Source organism: Panthera uncia, chromosome D1, assembly GCF_023721935.1.
Source record: "Panthera uncia isolate 11264 chromosome D1, Puncia_PCG_1.0, whole genome shotgun sequence".
In the NCBI taxonomy this organism is placed as follows: Eukaryota; Metazoa; Chordata; class Mammalia; order Carnivora; family Felidae; genus Panthera; species Panthera uncia.
The window spans coordinates 57,079,935-57,096,849 of NC_064808.1; the positions used below are offsets into that span (position 1 = coordinate 57,079,935).

At 35.2% G+C, this 16,915-nt stretch overlaps 1 protein-coding gene across 7 annotated transcripts in view; it reads left to right on the top strand.

Annotated features, from left to right (window-relative positions):
• EMSY (EMSY transcriptional repressor, BRCA2 interacting) overlaps positions 1–16,915 on the top strand; it is a 90,255-nt gene that overhangs the window by 44,868 nt on the left and 28,472 nt on the right. For all 7 annotated transcript variants that reach the window (XM_049652550.1, XM_049652516.1, XM_049652566.1 and 4 more), the window contains 3 exons: positions 7,180–7,329; positions 9,899–10,069; positions 16,575–16,711. In XM_049652550.1, coding sequence (XP_049508507.1) covers positions 7,180–7,329; positions 9,899–10,069; positions 16,575–16,711 — 458 coding nt within the window. The remainder of the gene's footprint in view (positions 1–7,179; positions 7,330–9,898; positions 10,070–16,574; positions 16,712–16,915) is intronic.

Genomic DNA, 16,915 nt, shown 5'->3' on the forward strand with positions numbered 1-16,915 from the left:
CCAGGGAATAAATCCCACTTGATGGTGGTGAATGACTTTTTTAATGTATTGTTGGATTCAGTTTGCTAGTATTTTGTTGAGGATTTTTGCATCCATGTTCATCAGAATTTTTTTTCTGGTGTCTTTGCCTGGTTTTGGTATCAGGGTAATGCTTATCTTATTCCAAAAGTGAATTTGTAATCATCTCTTTGAATAGGAGTGGTGGGAGATACTAAAAAATTTCTGGGGAGCAAGGTATGGTTAATTATACAAAATCTAGTATGGCTAATAAAAGCTGTAAGATATTATATATTACGTTGTTTGGATTCTCTTACTTCACGTAAAAATGCTTTTAATATAAAAGCTTTTCTAGAGTGACTCAAACCTTAGTCTTTTAACCCTATTTTCCCTGTGAGTCTTCAGTTCCTCAGTTGTGGAGTCTTATGCCATGACTGCTTTAAGAAATCTAACCAACATAGTTATAGGAGGAATGTGTTATTAACAAAATCCCAATAATAGCTCTGGGTTGTTCACTCATAATAGATTTTGATTCAGTCCAGTTTGTTAATTTTTCCTTTTATGGATTATGTTTTTGGTATCAACTCAAAGAACTTTGCCTAGTTCTAGGTTTTAACATTTTTCTATTTTTTTCTCTAAGAGTTACATAGTTTTATTTTTTATATTTAAATCATGATCTATTTTAAGTTAATTTTTGTATAAAGTGTGGGGTTTAGATAAGGTTATTTTTTTGCCTGTGGGTATAATTGCTTTAGCACCCTTTGTTGAAAAGGCTATCAAAACTCTTGTTTTGCAAAGCGTCTTTGTTAGAAATCAGTTTGGCATGTGTGTAGGTTTATTTCTAGGTACTCCATTTGTTCCATTGATCTTTGTGTTTATCTCTCTGTTAGTACCATACTGTCTTGATTACTATAGCTATATAGTAAGCTGTAACGTATATAGAGTGATTTCTTCCACTTTATCTTTCTATTTCAAAATTATTCTAGCTATGCTAGTTTTATTGCCTTTCTATATAAATTTAAGATTAAATGTTCCTGTGTGTACTAAAACCTTACTGGGATTTTCCTAGAAATTCCATTAAACCTGTAGATCAGTTTGGGAAGAATTGAAATCGTGTTGAGTTGTCCAGTTCATGAACAGTGTGTCTCTCCATTTCTTTAGGTGTTCTTTCACTTCTTTCATCAGTGTTTTACAGTACAGTACAAATTTTGTACGTGTTTTGTTTTATACTTAAGTATTTAATCTTCTCAGTGTTGTTTTATTTTCATTTCTCATATCGAGCATGAATTTGAACAACTGTATGTTTCAACTATTTATATGTTTTTGTGTACAGTCTGTATTCATTCATTCATACCACTACTGTGGTATTTTTCTTATCAATTTCTGGGAATTTTATTAGGGTAATTAGCAAGACTTTTGTGTGTTTCATGACTTGCAGAGATTCTCTTCCAAGTTTGTCTGTCTGTTGACTTTATTTGTGGGGACTTCTGCTGTGTAGATCTTTTTTGTTTCTATATAGTTGAATTTATCTGTGTAATCTTTACCGCTTCTAGATTTTTAGTCACAGGTCACATTTTTCATATTTAAATATTTTGGAATTTATCCTAGTATGAGGTATTAATAATACAATGTATTGGTAGTCTTGGGAAGTTGGTCTGTAGTTTTATTTTTGCGTTCAGTCTTTATTAGGCTTTAGTTTAATGTTATGTGTGCTTTCAAGAAAGAATGATAATGTTTTCCTTTTTAAAAATACTCTAGAATTTTTAAAAGCAGCTTTATTGAGATATAATTCACATACCATTGAAATAACCCATTCAGAGTAAGGTATTTTAGTATAGTCAAAGATATGTGTGGCCATCACTACAGTTGATTTTAGAACAGTTTCATCACTTCGAAAAGAAACTCTGTAACCTTTAGCTATCATTCATTACTCCTAAGGCAACCTCTCTAGCTCTAAACAACCACTAATCTACTATCTCTAGATTTCTGTATTCTAGATTTTCATATAAATGGTCTCCTATAGTGTGTGGCCTCTTGTGACTGGTTTCTTTCACTTAACAATGTTTTCAAGATTCACACATGTATTAGTACTTTATTCCTTTTTATGGCCAAATAATATTTCCCGTTTTGTTTATCCATTTGTCCATTGATGTACATTTGGATTTTTTCCGCCTGTTGGCTGTTAAGAATAATTCTGTGGAAAACATTCATGTATAAGTTTTTAGGTATTCAATTCTCTTGTGTATATACCTTGGAGAGGGATTGCCCGGTTGTATGGTAACTCTATGTATAATTGTTTGAGAAGCTACAGACTGTTTCCCAAAATGACTACACCATTTTACATTTCCACCATTAGTGTATGAGGGTTTCAATTTCTCTGCATCCTTTCCAATACTTGTTATTCTCTGACTTTAAGATTCTAGCCCTCTTAGTTTGTGTGAAGTGGTATTTCATTGTGGCTTTGATTCGCATTTCTTTGATGACTAATAATGTCAAGCATCTTTTCCTGTGCATATTGACCCTTTATCCTCCTTGAAGGAAGGAAGGAAGGAAAGAAAGAAAGAAAAAAGAAAGAAAATGGAAGGGAGGGAGGAAAGAAAGAAAGAAAGATTTACATCCTTTGCCCACTTTTTTTTTTTTAATGTTTATGTATTTTGAGAGAGAGAGAAAACACGTGTGTGCGCATGTCAGGGAGGGGTAAGAGAGAGCGAGAGAGAAAATCCCAACCAGGCTCCACATTGTCAGCACAGAGCCTGACAGAGGGCTTCATCCCACAAACCTTGAGATCATGACCCGAGCTGAAATCAAGAGTCAGACACTCAACCAGCAGAGCCATCCAGGCGCCCCTCTTTGCCCACTTTTAAATTGAGTTATTTGTCTTTTTATCATTGAGTTGTAAAGAGTTTTTTTTCAGTTTATATATATTAGATATTAAACCCTTGTTATATATATGATTTGCAAATATTTCCTGCCATTGTTTTTTGTTGTCTTTTCACTTTCTTGATGATTGCCCTGTGAAGTACAAGTTCTTTAAGTATTTAAAATTTTTCTTTTTATGTTTTTATTTTTGAGAGAGAGACACACAGTGAGAGCGGGAGAGGGGCAGAGAGAGACGGACACAGAATCTGAAGCAGGCTCCAGGCTCTAAGCTGTCAGCTGGTCAGCACAGAGCCCGACGCGGGGCTCAAACTCACAGACTGCGAGATCATAACCTGAGCCGAAGTCGGACGCCCAACCCGACTGAGCCACCCAGGCACCCCTTTTTTTTAAGTATTTACAAAAATTTTTTTTAAATGTTTATTTATTTTTGAGAGAGACAGAGCATGAGCAGGAGAGGGTCAGAGAGAGAGGGAGACACAGAATCTGAAGCAGGCTCCAGGCTCTGAGCTGTCAGCACAGAGCGCGACACACGGTTCCAACTCAGGAGCTGTGAGATCATGACCTGAGCTGAAGTTGGACGCTTAACCAACTGAGCCACTCAGGGGTCCCTGAAGCACGAGTTTTTAATTTTGGTGAGGTCCACTTTATTTTTAATGTTGTTTGTGCTTTTGGTGTCGTATTTAAGAATCTTTTACCAAACTTTGATCATAAAGATTTATCTCTATATCTTTTTCTAAGTGTTTGATAGTTTAACCTCTTAACTTTAGGTCTTTGATCCATTTTGAGTCAATTTTGTTATGATGTAAGGTAAGCCTCCCATTTTCATTCTTTAGCATATGGCTATCCATTTGTTTCAGTACCATTTGTTGAAAAGACCATCCCCCATTGAATGGTTCTGGCACCCATTTGAAAATCAGTTGACCGCTGTGTAGGTTTTTTCTGTACTTTCAATTCTGTTCCATTAATTTGTATGTCTTTGCATATGCCAATCACACTGTTTTGGTTACTATTGATTTGTAATAAGTTTTGAAACCAGGAAGTGTCATTACTATTATTTTGTTCTATTTTTTAAAGATTGTTTTGACTATTTGGGTCCCTTATAATTCCACATGAATTTTGGAATTCAGCTTATCAGTTTCTATAAAGAAGTCCAATGAGATTCTGATAGGGATTGCATTGAATGTATAGGTCAGTTTAGGAGTATTACCATCTTAATGATGTGTTAAATCTTTTGATCCATGGACACGAGATGTTTTCCCATTTATTTAGACCTTCTCTATTTCAACAATGTTATGTGCTTTCTAGAGTATAAACTTGGCACTTCTTTTGTTAAAATTATTCCTAAGCATTTTTTTTAAGCTATTGTAAATGGAATTGTTAATTTCATTTTTTGGATTGTTCATTGGTAATTTATATAAATGCAACTGACTTTTCTGTTGATTTGATATCCTGCACCTTTGCTGAACTCATTATTTAGTTCTAATAGTTGTAGGTAAATTTCTTAGGATTTGCTATATAAACGATCATGCCATCTACATAGAGATGATTTCTGCTGTTATAGTCTGGATGCCTTGTATTTCTTTTTCTTCTTAATTTCTCTCATTAGAGCCTCTAGTAAAATAGCTTTCAAGAGTGGACATCATTGTTTTGTTTCTTTTTCTTCCTTTTTATAAGGAACTTTGGCAACAAATTCTCTCCATTTTTGTTTATCTGGTAAAGACTTTATTTTGACTGCATTTCTAAAAGATAGCTTTGCTGATTATTGGATTCTTGTTTGTTTTTTTGTTGTTGTTTAATGTTTATTTTGAGGGAGAGAGAGAAAGTGCACAAGGCGGGGTGGGGGGGGCGGGCATTGAGAGAGAGAGAGAGGGACAGAGGGACAGAGGGACAGAGGGAGAGAGGGAGAGGATCCCAAACAGAATCCATGCTTAGCACAGAGACCAGTGAGGGGCTTGATCTCATGAATCGTGAGATCATGACCTGAGCTGAAATCAAGAGTTAGCCACTCAACGAACTGAGCCACCCAGGCACTCCTGATTGTGGCTTCTTTGAAGGAATAGTTTCGCAGGTCTACTTTTAGTATTTGTTCTGACCATAGGAGGGTTCCTCTCAGCTTATTTATGTCTCAGTTCTCTCCTGTAAGCTGTCTGGCCTATTATCTAGGTTGTATTTTTATTAAATCCAGAAATCTTCTTCCAGTTGCCTTTCATCACATCCTCTACAGTTCTCGAGAGCTTGAACTTCTCCATGCTCTATTGCAAGTGAAATCAGTTCCTTTGGGAAGAGATTACAAACTGTTAATTACCTGTTTCTACCCTCAGGTAGCTCTGGAGCTCTGGGGGTAATAAGGTCAATGGCAAGCCTCTCTCTGAATGACACCCCTGAGAAGGGGTGTCTAGAAGCTGAGCACTCAATGAAGGCAAGAGTGGGAGGCTGGGCAGGAGCCTGTTATCCTCTTGGCTTGCTTCTCCTGCTGGTGGAACCACCACCTCACAAGGCAGGGCAATTGTGATCAGGACTCCAGTTTTCTCAGTGGCATTGTGTCCAAGGTATAGCCTTTGTTCCACAAATTGGGGGATTGTCAGAAGAAGGGAACACCCATCTCTTGACATCACTTGCCTGGGACTTAGCAATATGTACCTGGGGCCAGGATGAGGTAAGCTGGAGTCCTGCTGCTCCTCAGAAGAAAGCCCTCCAACAGGGAGCTTCAGTGAAAGGAAACTGTGTTCTGCAGTCAAGGCAAGTCAAGTTCTCTCCTCTGGAGAGGAGTCTTTGCCTCACTCGTAGTGGGTAACAAGGAACGGATCTTGGTTTAAAAACCACAGATCTCTCCTTTCTTACTGAATTTTTCTACATGTTGAATAGATGTTTCTTCTTTTGTCCTTGAGACTGTTTCCAGAGCTTTTCATTGGTTATCATTTTACTGGTTCCATTAGGTGAGCAGATTAGCAGAGCTAATCTAGTTTTAGGTGTACAATGTAATGGTTTGATATATGTATATATTATAAAATATTATCCCAACAAATTGAGTTAACATGTAATTTTTTTTTTTTTTTTTTTTTTTTTTTTTCCTGAGGATGAGAACTTTGAAGAGGAATGGTTTTAAATACATTGTAATTACCTTCTTTTTACAGGACTGTAGAATTGTCTTGTGAAATTGTCTGGGCCTCCTGCTATTTATTGGTGAAGGGGAAGGAGTTCCTAAAAATTTATTTTAAGGAAATTTGTCTGTTTAGATACTTGTCTTTTCTGAGGTCCATTTTGATAAACAGTATTTTTCTAGAAAATTATCTGTTTGATCTAAATTTTCAACTTATTTACATAGGACTAAGCCATGTAATCTCTAATGATTCCATTGTGTTTTTTCTGTTATTTTGGGGGGCTTCTTTTTATGTGTCTTAAGCATTATTGTAATTCACTTATAGGGTAATACTATAAAAAATTTTTTCCATGCAGCTTCACTGGTTATGATTTATTATAATAAATAATAGTTTCTTTATCTCTACAATAATAATAGTTTATTGAATTCTTGCTATGTATTAGGCACTTTATAATTTTGATTTATTTACTGATATTGTCTTTATAGATGAAAATATTGAGTTATAGAGACTAAATAATTTGCCCCCAGTTATTCCTAGGTGTCATAATTTTAGCTTCTTAATTGACTACAAGAAATTTAAAATTATTTAAGGTTGTTAAATGAACAGATTTGTTTGCTTTCTAATGTCTCAATCACCATCCATAAAGTAATATAATTTTTATTTGCCAGTGCAATACACTGTTATGTAGATTATTTCAGTGAAGTTTAGCAGGGCAAAAGTGTTACCAGAATTTCCTCAAACAGTTATTTGTACTTAAATTTGTAGTTTGCATGAGAGATTCATTTTATTTTTTATTTTATTGTTTTTGAAAGATTTCTTTTCAATGGGTATTTTACATTTGGAAAGTGAATGTAACAATTATAACATTTAAATAAAAATTTTGAAAAATGTAAAAAAATCCACATCACTACACTAATTGGGTTTGAAAGTTCTTTATATGACATAATCATAGACAAAAGAAAAAACCTTTTTTTTTAAAGAAGTTGTTAATAGCTTCTGTAATACCTTAATTATATTCTTGAATGAGAAATTAGGAAAGATGGGAATTTGAGGACTACAAATTGAGAGTTTCATCATTATGGAAAAAGCTTCTCTTTTGGCAAGACTGAGTGACTGTGTGTAACTGCTGCCCTCTTGGGTTGGTATAAGGAATATGTTTTCGAAAATAATTGTACTGAGATTTCCCTTTCTTCTTTCAAAGGTGTTAAAATCATCACACAACAAGTTCAGCCAAGTAAAATCTTACCTAAGCCAGTGACAGCAACTCTGCCCACCAGTAGCAATTCCCCTATTATGGTGGTTAGCAGTAATGGTGCAATTATGACAACTAAACTGGTAACCACTCCTACTGGTAAGTTTGCTTGAGCATTAGTCCACTCATTCATCATACGTTCATTGAGTAATTTCTTTGTAGCAACAACGTGCTACACTGGGGATATAGAGATAATGAGACCATTCTTTAAGAGCTTTTCTTGACTCCCCTTTTCCCCCCAATGAAAATTAGCTCTCTCTTATTATTGTCATGGTCCTCTGTTCTTTTCCTTTATAGCACATACTACAGTTTCTAAGTACTTCACTACTTGTTTGTTGATTTGTTTACTTAATTAGACCATGAGATCCATGATAAGGGACCATCTCTGTTTTATTCACCGTATATAGAGAGAGCTGGTCTTGGAGTATGTGTTTAGTCAGGATTTGTTGAGGGAATGGAAACACGGTCTCCTAGCCCACAAGGATCTCACTTACTCTTAAGAAGTTGAGAGTCTATTACATTGCCATGTAGTAAACATTGCTCAGACTGAGAGAAGCACAAGATGCCGTGTTGCTCAGATATGGGAGCAACCAGGCTATGCCCAAGGCAGTGACAGTGTAGGACATTTTAGATAGTACCATCCTTTGTGTTCTTGAGCAGGTTACTAATCCCTGTAATCTTTTCCATGGTCTATTTAAATGGGACAACAATACCTGTACCATAGGTTATTATAAGAATGAGGAAATCAGGTATGTAAAGTCCCCAGCAGAGTGCTCAATAGTAATTACTATTAATTTACATTAGAATTGGTCATTACTGTTATTTTAAATTTGTGTAACTCTTACCAGATTTTTTTGAGAGGAGCCAATATTTAGATGATAGAATCTAAAGAGTGTAAAATGGTATCTGTCTCAAGTTTATAAAGATACCATTTATGGGCCAGGATGTAAAGGTTTGTATAGACATTACCCTTCATTTCCCTTAGACTTTAATATCTCCACTTTTAGCAGCAAAACAGACTTATGTTAAGAAACTTGCCCAAAGTCACACAGCCAATAAAAGGCAGATCTGGGGTTTGAACTCAGTCAGATCTGTTTGACTCTCAGATGTGCTTTTTTTTTTTTTTTTTTTTTAATTGTGGTATATAGAGAACATGCATGAGATTTACCATTTTAAATGAATGGTTCATGGCATTCATTGCATTCACATTATTTTGTAACCATCCTCACCATCTGGCTCCAGAACCTTTTCATCTTCCCAAACTGAAACTACCCATTAAACAGTAACTCTCCATCTCCCCTCCACCCACTCCCCCCTCATCCCAACAACGATTCTACTTGCTGTCTCTACAAAGCCTTGGCTTAAAAAACACTATTCTTGCATTACATTTATCATACTTCCCCCAAAACTTTTTCCCATTTGGTATAAAGATAGTAGTGTTATATATGTATGATTCTTTCCATTAGCGAAAGGTAGTGAAAAATAATAATGTGTCTGTCTGTGCCTTTGTATCTACGTTAGAAAAAGTATTCCTATTTTTAGAGCAAAAGCTTAAATGGAAAATTTTTTGTTATTATAATTCAACTGATTCACCTTACATTTGTAGCATGTTTACTTTGCACTAGATTTTTTTTTGGATGCAGATGTATGTTTATAAGGAATTTAAACTAATTCTACCTAACATTCTTCCCCTCTGCCTTTTTTGGGTAGTGATTGTATTTAAAAATTTTTAAATGTCTTGCTAAAAAGCATTTTTGTGGGGTGGGGTTTGTTGAGAATGGTTATCACAATGACCATTATTATGAAACTTTTTTTTCTGTTGAAGATGTTAGTCTCAGTCATCTTCATTCTCCCCCAGACTAGTAGTTCTTTGCTTAGGAATAGTAGTTCTGAGTTACTGTATTTGTAGGAAACTACAATGGGCTCATCTGGTTAGTTTTTAATTCCTGTTTGGGAAAAGAAAAAAGTCCTTGGAATAGTGGGAAAGAGTGTAAAATCCTTTGAGAGACATGAAGAAAAATACTCTAATGGGTCAGTTAGAGTTGAGGAAATATGTAAATAGTGAACTTTTTAGACTAAAAGAAATATTCCTGGCAACTCTTGGCAGCTTGAACTTTAATCTCTAGTAAAATGATGGAATAACTCTTTAAAAGATGGAAATATATTTAGAGAGTAGCAGAGTACAAAATAGTAAAAGTTTATAAAATTTTAAGCAAACAATACTGCCTTATTTGCTGAGTGCTGACATTGGGTTTGGCACTGAGACAGTATGAAACAGATGCAGAGACCTTAAAATCTATAACAGAAATATCTAAAACGCTCTGGCAGGAAAGATGATTAAATTTAAGTTTCTTTTGGCATAAAACTAGTGGAAGAAGGGTAGTGGAAGAAAGGAATAGAGTTAGTTATATTTTTTCTTGGGGTTAGTAATTTGATGCGACACATCACAAAATTTTATGTGTAAAGTTAATTCAAATTGACTTGGCTGTAGTTCCTGCTATGTGCATTGAAAATTGGCTATAAATTGTTACTTAATGTCTTGACACCTTGAAATTCCATTTTCAAGTTAAAGCAATATAGATTACATTGAATTATAGTTAAACTGTGTAAATTGTCATTCTTCTATAAGTAATGACAGGTTTTTCTTTTGACTTTTCCCTTTTTATAGGCACACAGGCAACCTATACCCGGCCAACAGTGAGCCCATCCATAGGTCGGATGGCTGCAACCCCAGGAGCTGCAACCTATGTGAAAACTACCAGTGGTAGCATCATTACAGTAGTACCCAAATCATTAGCTACCTTGGGGGGCAAGATAATTAGCAGTAATATAGTTTCTGGTAGGTATATCTGAAATATGTTGAAGGTATAGGTAACAGTAAGAGGAAAAACCATATTTCACTGTTCAAGGATTCTGTCTGATCTCAGTTTTCTGCTTAGAAATCTGGAGCTGTGTTTTTAGTCGTGATGTTTAGTGTTTAAGTATAGTTTTTATTTCTAATATTAAATCTTCACACATTAAGCTTTTGATAGTTTTAAAACAGAAAGAACATTTAATTGTTTTCAATCAGAATAGAAATACTATGATTTGCATTTGCATAGGGATTTTTCATTTACAAAGTGTTCTCCCATTTGTCACTCCTTTCCAAACTGATAAATCCGAAAAGTTGGTTTCACCTGCACTTTACAGATACAGACAGATTTTAAGTTTAGAGAGATGAAATTGACCTCTTCAAGACCACACAAGCTACATAGTGGACGAAAGAACTAGGGTTTATTCATCTAAGTATGTTTGAGGGAACCATATCTCATCATTTCAATTACTAATGTCACTTTAGCTTATTAAAAATAAAAATATTTCAATGCTTTTCTTTTCACCATTATATTGATAGTTTACTTTTAAAAAACAATTTACCCAGATAGTGACAGCTAATATTTATTAGTATTCAGAAACCTTACCTGGTTTTTATCAGCTCATTAATTCCTGGAGTATTTGGGTTGTAGACTCTGAAGTAGAATGTTAACATAGCATCTGTTTTCATTATTATTTTTTAATTAAAATGATGTAAATAATCTCTCATCAAGTAAGCCCTTGTGGACTTTGTCTGCCATTTTTGTAGACTAGCCATATTTTGTATGCCCCAGGTGAGTTGTTCTAACAGTTTAAAGTGAAGGGATTGACGTTCCTGGCAGTATACGATATTGCTGATAATTGAGGGAGTGAAAAAAAGAAAAAAAAAGCCACAAAAACAAAGCAGGGCATGGTATTGGCATAACGCACTATATTTAAAGCTGCTAATTTTGGCTCTATTTTTTAGTGTAAGTGAGAAAATCCAACGTTTGCCAAACTGAGGAGGGTGAAACCAGTAGGGAAAGAATCATATTCTAGCTTTAAGAGGATTTTTTTAAATAATACAGTGAAAATTCAAATTATGATTTATTATGACAGTATCTTAAATGGTATAGAGCACATTCTCTAAAACATTTTTCAAAAAGTGATCATTTTTCATTGGTGTGTAACTTTTTATGACCGTAATGGTTTTTCTTTACTCATATATGAATTCATAATAACCTTACAGCTTGAAGGAATGTCTAGATATCATGAGGCTGCTGTTTTCAGACCTTCTTTAGGATTTAGCGGCTTTTGTACCAGGTTAGAGCAGCACAAGAAAGCACATTTTCCTAGAGAGGTGGTGAGATGTATACCCTGTACATGTATACATTTTATCCACATTTGCATGTAAATATTAAGCAACTCCTGGTTAGTTGGTATTTCAAGTACATTGGGTATACATGAGAAGAGTTCTTAAACTTTTCTGCACCATAGGATATACTTGGCACACAGTTCAAACAGTGTTGTTCATTGCATCGAGCTTGTTTTGTGTCTATCTCTGCTTCACTGTTTGACCCTTTTATTTTAAGGAATTTCTCATTTCTGACTGCTCTAAACTGATCCTTATGTTACATAGCAATATTCTTTATAAAGATAGTTCTCTTATTTTATAATATTTTGTTATTCCATGATTGTGGGATTACAGGTTAGTTCATAGTAGTTTTCAGTCCCTGCTTGTCTATTCTTAGTAAGCTGGTAAACCTAGTTGGATGAGTTTAGATAATTCATAATTAAAGGCTGGATTCTAGAATCTATGCCTACCCCACTCCCCTACCCCCTGAACAAAAATTAAATGGTTTTCTTAAAATATACCCAGACATCTACCTGTAAGAATAGAAGGCTTTAAAAAGAAAAAAATGATACTTTCCTCTCATTGTGGGTAATTGGAAAATACAGAAAGATACAAAGAAAATTAAAAACCCACAATTTTTACCATCCAGAGAAATAGGTTAAAATATGTGTATATATTTCTGTTCATTCCTTTTTCTATTCATTTATTTTGGTTATAAATGTGTGTATATATGTCATATATATGTTTTTAAAATTATATTGAGATCTAATATAATCAGCTTTTGCCTTTTTTTCATGGGATAGGATTATTTTCCTATTCTTTTAAATGGATCTTGACACCTCCTCTGCCCCCACTTAATGGCTGCACAGGGTTTCCTTATCTGATGCACCATATTTAGCCATTTTCTCATTGTTGAATGTTTTAGATTGCTTCTAATTTTTTTGTCATTATAAATAATCCTGCGATGAGCATCATTATACATAAATTATTATGTGAAGTCCTTACTTCCTTTCCTCTGGAAAGCAAGGTCATGCTTCCAGAGTGCTTTCTAGAAAGGTCAAGTTTTTCTTTTCATCAGAATAAGCAATTAAATGGAAGATATGAACTATTTTTTCAGTTATTTAACTCCTTCATGTGAGATACTTATGTGTAAATATAGATAGGCTTTTCAGATATGTAAGTTTTTTTGTGAGTTTTGTTGAGGGTTGGTTGGTAAAGGAACCATGCCTATGTTATGTAGAAGATTGGATCCTTTGGAGATGAACTCATTAGGACATTGAGTCCTTGACTCTAAGGACATTATGAGAACCTTTGGCAATGGCAAGACTTGATTTTTATTCTTCTTTTGATCTTTAGTACAATGTTCAGGCAAGGAGCTAGTGTTTATAGATCTTTTGCATTCATTCGTTCGTTTGCTCATTCTTTGAGCAAAGCAACATAAACCATTACCCAGGAGACCAAATTGTCAGGGTGATGTAAAAAAAATCTCTGAATAGTAAAATCTGGGCCATTAAATTAGTTTCTTTAAGCGATCCTACCATACTGCTCACATTTTTACGGGAATTGTATTTTTAAATAGAAATCCCTGGAACACATCCAGTATCATAGTCCATGATCCAAATGTGACTTAAGAGTAATTTGCACCCATTGTATCTTAAGTCTTTATAAGTGGAGACTGTATAGACAGTGGGTTCTCTGATAGTCTATGAGCCAAATTCTGGGCCGGGTGCTGTGATACATGGGGGATGCACATGAGATGCATTCTCTGCCCTATGGAATGCTAAACAAATGAATTTTTATACATTCTGTTGTGATGTGAGAACTGTAGTTGGACTACTGTGAAAGTGTAGAGGAAGACCTTTTTAAAAAAATGAATAACTATAACATAGTTATCAATTGAAATATAGAAATATGCGCACTGGAACTTTAGATTTTTATAACTTGATAATTCTAGTTATAAACTTTTCCATTTTAAAATGACACTGTATTTGCTTTTCCTTATGTTATGCCTTTTTCTTCTGTTTTCTAACATCCTCCCCCCTCATTTTGTTAAAGCTGGTAAACTTGGTTTGCAACTGTCTCATAAATTGATAGATCCCTGCAATGGAAAGGATTAGATGGTGACTTAGATACAAATGTAATTCACTTGTTAAGCAAGTTTTGCCAAAAAAAGTGGTCCTTGTACTTTGGTTAAAGCTTGGCTAACATTTCCTTGAGATAGCTTTTTTTTTTTTTCCAAGTTTATTTATTTTTGAGAGAGACAGAGACAGGGCATGAGTGGAGGCGGGGTGGAGAGAGAGAGGGAGACATAGAATCTGAAGCAGGCTCCAGGCTCTGAGCTGTCAGCACAGATCTTGATGTGAGGCTCAAACCTGGGAACTGAGAGATCTTGACCTAGGCTGAAGTTGGATGCTTAACCAACTGAGCCACCCAGGGGCACTTCTTGAGATAGTTTTTAATGCTTACTTTCTAAAAACCCTTTCTTTTATTAACCAAATATATATATGTATACACATATGTATACATGTATATATGTATATACATATATATATGTATATATATATGTATACATATATATATATATATTTTTTTAATCTTTATTTAGTTTTGAGAGAGAAAGAGAGACAGAGTGCAAGCAGGGGAGGGACAGAGAGAGAGGGAGACATGGAATCCGAAGCACGCTCCAGGCTCTGAGCTGTCAGCACAGAGGGGCTCGAAACCACAAAATGTGAAATCATGGCCCGAGCCGAAGTCAGATGCTTAACTGAGTGAGCCACCCAGGCACCCCTTATTAACCAAGTATTTAATGAGGCTGTATTATTGAAGGAGTCATCACAATCAATCATGTATGAGGGATTGGAGTTAATTAAGAGTTGAAGTTGATAGATGTGAATAATGGGCAGTGTGGTTTTTGTGGCTCTTAACAGCTTACTGTTCAGAAACTACAGATACAGGGAAAAACATTCGTGAAGCTAGTGTGTGGATAAAAGTGCGTTTTTATGTAACCTGACTGTGTTGCCTTGGACTGACAAGACATCAGATGATGGCAAATATATTAAAATGATATATGAAGTAATAAAATTGCCAAAAATTGACTAGAATATTCTTATTCTTGGTGCAGTCTCATTACTAAAACTCTAGTAAGGAATGGTAAATTTTTCCAGTAGAAAAGAATAAAATTTTGTTTAACTTTTCTTCTTGGGAACGTATTAATCAGTCATGTTTTTAATGAGTACCTGTTATGTGCTTAGTCATTTGATAAATGATGTGCAAGCCTATAGAAGAACAATGTGACTTGCCTGTTTTCATGGGCAGAGGAAATCACAGGCACAGAGGTAGCATTGCAACTCATACGCTCAAGTACCAATGTGGAAACCAACATACTGAAGGAGAGGTATATATTGGATAATCCTGCAAATTAAAGTCTGACAGAACCTGGAAACCTAAGAGGAATTTGGGCTCTGTGTGACAGATAATAGGAAGCCATAGTGAAGAAGTTACTTGTTAGACTAGTGTGTGGCATGTATTGTAGGGTAAGAGTTGGAACAAATAAGATCAAATTTTTATTTATTTATTTATTTATTTATTTATTTATTTATTTATTTTCAATATATGAAATTTATTGTCAAATTGGTTTCCATACAACACCCAGTGCTCATCCCAAAAGGTGCCCTCCTCAATACCCATCACCCACCCTCTCCTCCCCCCCCCCCCCCCCCCCCCCCCTTTTTTCTTCTCTTTTTTTAAGAGTCTCTTTTGTTTTTGGCCTCTCCCCCTCCCACCTCTTTTTTTTTTTTTTTTTTTCTTCCTTCCCCTCCTCCATGGGTTAAGATCAAATTTTTAGGTTAAGGGTCAGTTCATACAGGATTTTGAAACCTAAGAGGGAAAGTTAGAACTAGATAAAATAGGGATTAGGAAGGCTTTTTGCTTTTCACTTTTTTGAGTAATCTCTATACCCAGCGTGGAGCTTGAATTTACACCCCCTGAGATCAAGAGTCACCTGCTCTGCCGGCTGAGCCAGCCAGTGGCCCTAGGAAGGTTTTTGACCAATTTGACCAATGTTCTGGGTTCTTGACATGACAAAAAAATTTTTTCAGGATGTTTGATATAACAGGAGCTTCAGATCTATTTGTATGAAACTTGCAATAGGGAGAAAACACGGGAAACTAAAAGAGATGAGGGTCTATTGAGTCAACATCAATAACATTTTGAAAGAAGACATGTGTTGGTGACAGATTGAGTTCATTCACATACTCGACTGAACAACTATTACTGAATAATTGCCATACAGTATGTGCTAAGCACTGAGGAATTAGTGATACAAAAAGATAGAGTGTAGAGCGCAAGGGGCTTTTGTTTTCTTGGGTGATACAGGGAAGACAAGGCAAGATTTGTACCAGGATTTCCAGCCATGCTAGTCAGAAGAATATAGGGTACAAATTTGATAGGTATAAGAGAAGCAGATTGTGGAAGGATGTGGGGAAGAGGGCATGATAATATGTTTGGCTCAGTAGATACAGGTCTATGAAATACATCTTAATTGTTGAAAATATAAATTTTTTTGTATAAATATACACATTGGGATATCATCCTCAGACTCTTCAGAGTGCTGCAGATAACAAGAGCACATGTTTAATCTGTGACTTGGTCTTTGAGTGTTTATTTTTTTTGATCACACAAATATAAATGGCTTATTCTCATAAATTTTCTCAAGAGTCTAATGTTATGTGAATTTTGATAAGTATTTACCTCTCTCTTTATATTCTTTTAGAAGAGTTTTCCCATCACACCAGTCAAAAATAGATATAATACTGGGTTTGGGGAAGTATTTGTCAAAGAATACAGATTTAGATTTCAGTTAACTAGTTAGGGGAGGAATATTGATGGGGAAAATGATAGTGATATTTTTAGATTCTGATTTTGGTGTGTAGGTTTTCAAATTCCAAAAAGATGACCGCTGTAAAAGTCAATTTTTAACACTCTCTCATTCTAGGACAACTTGTGCTTATTGTTCCGAGCCTTCATTTTCATCCTCATGACAGCCTTCATGTCATCTCGGGATGACACGGACTACGTGTGTTAATTGTGTACAACATAAACAGAAATAACCAAATATCACTAGTCCTTAACTCAGGCCTCCTTTTCTCCCCCCTTCTCTAAGGAACGACTACCAAAATCACTACAATCCCAATGACTTCCAAGCCCAATGTGATTGTTGTGCAAAAGACTACAGGAAAAGGAACGACCATTCAAGGCCTCCCGGGCAAAAACGTTGTCACAACATTGCTAAATGCTGGAGTAAGTAAGAGCTTGTACTGCAGACTCAGCAGTCCACTGAGGATTTTAAAAACCAGCTATACAAATATTTGCCTAAGGACTTCAGAACCCCACAATAGCCTGTATGCTTGATTTACCACTACTGTGATGTAATAACTGTTAAAGCACCACTAACTGATGCCATTTTTCACAGTAATTCCTAAAACACGTTGCTCATAACTGGGT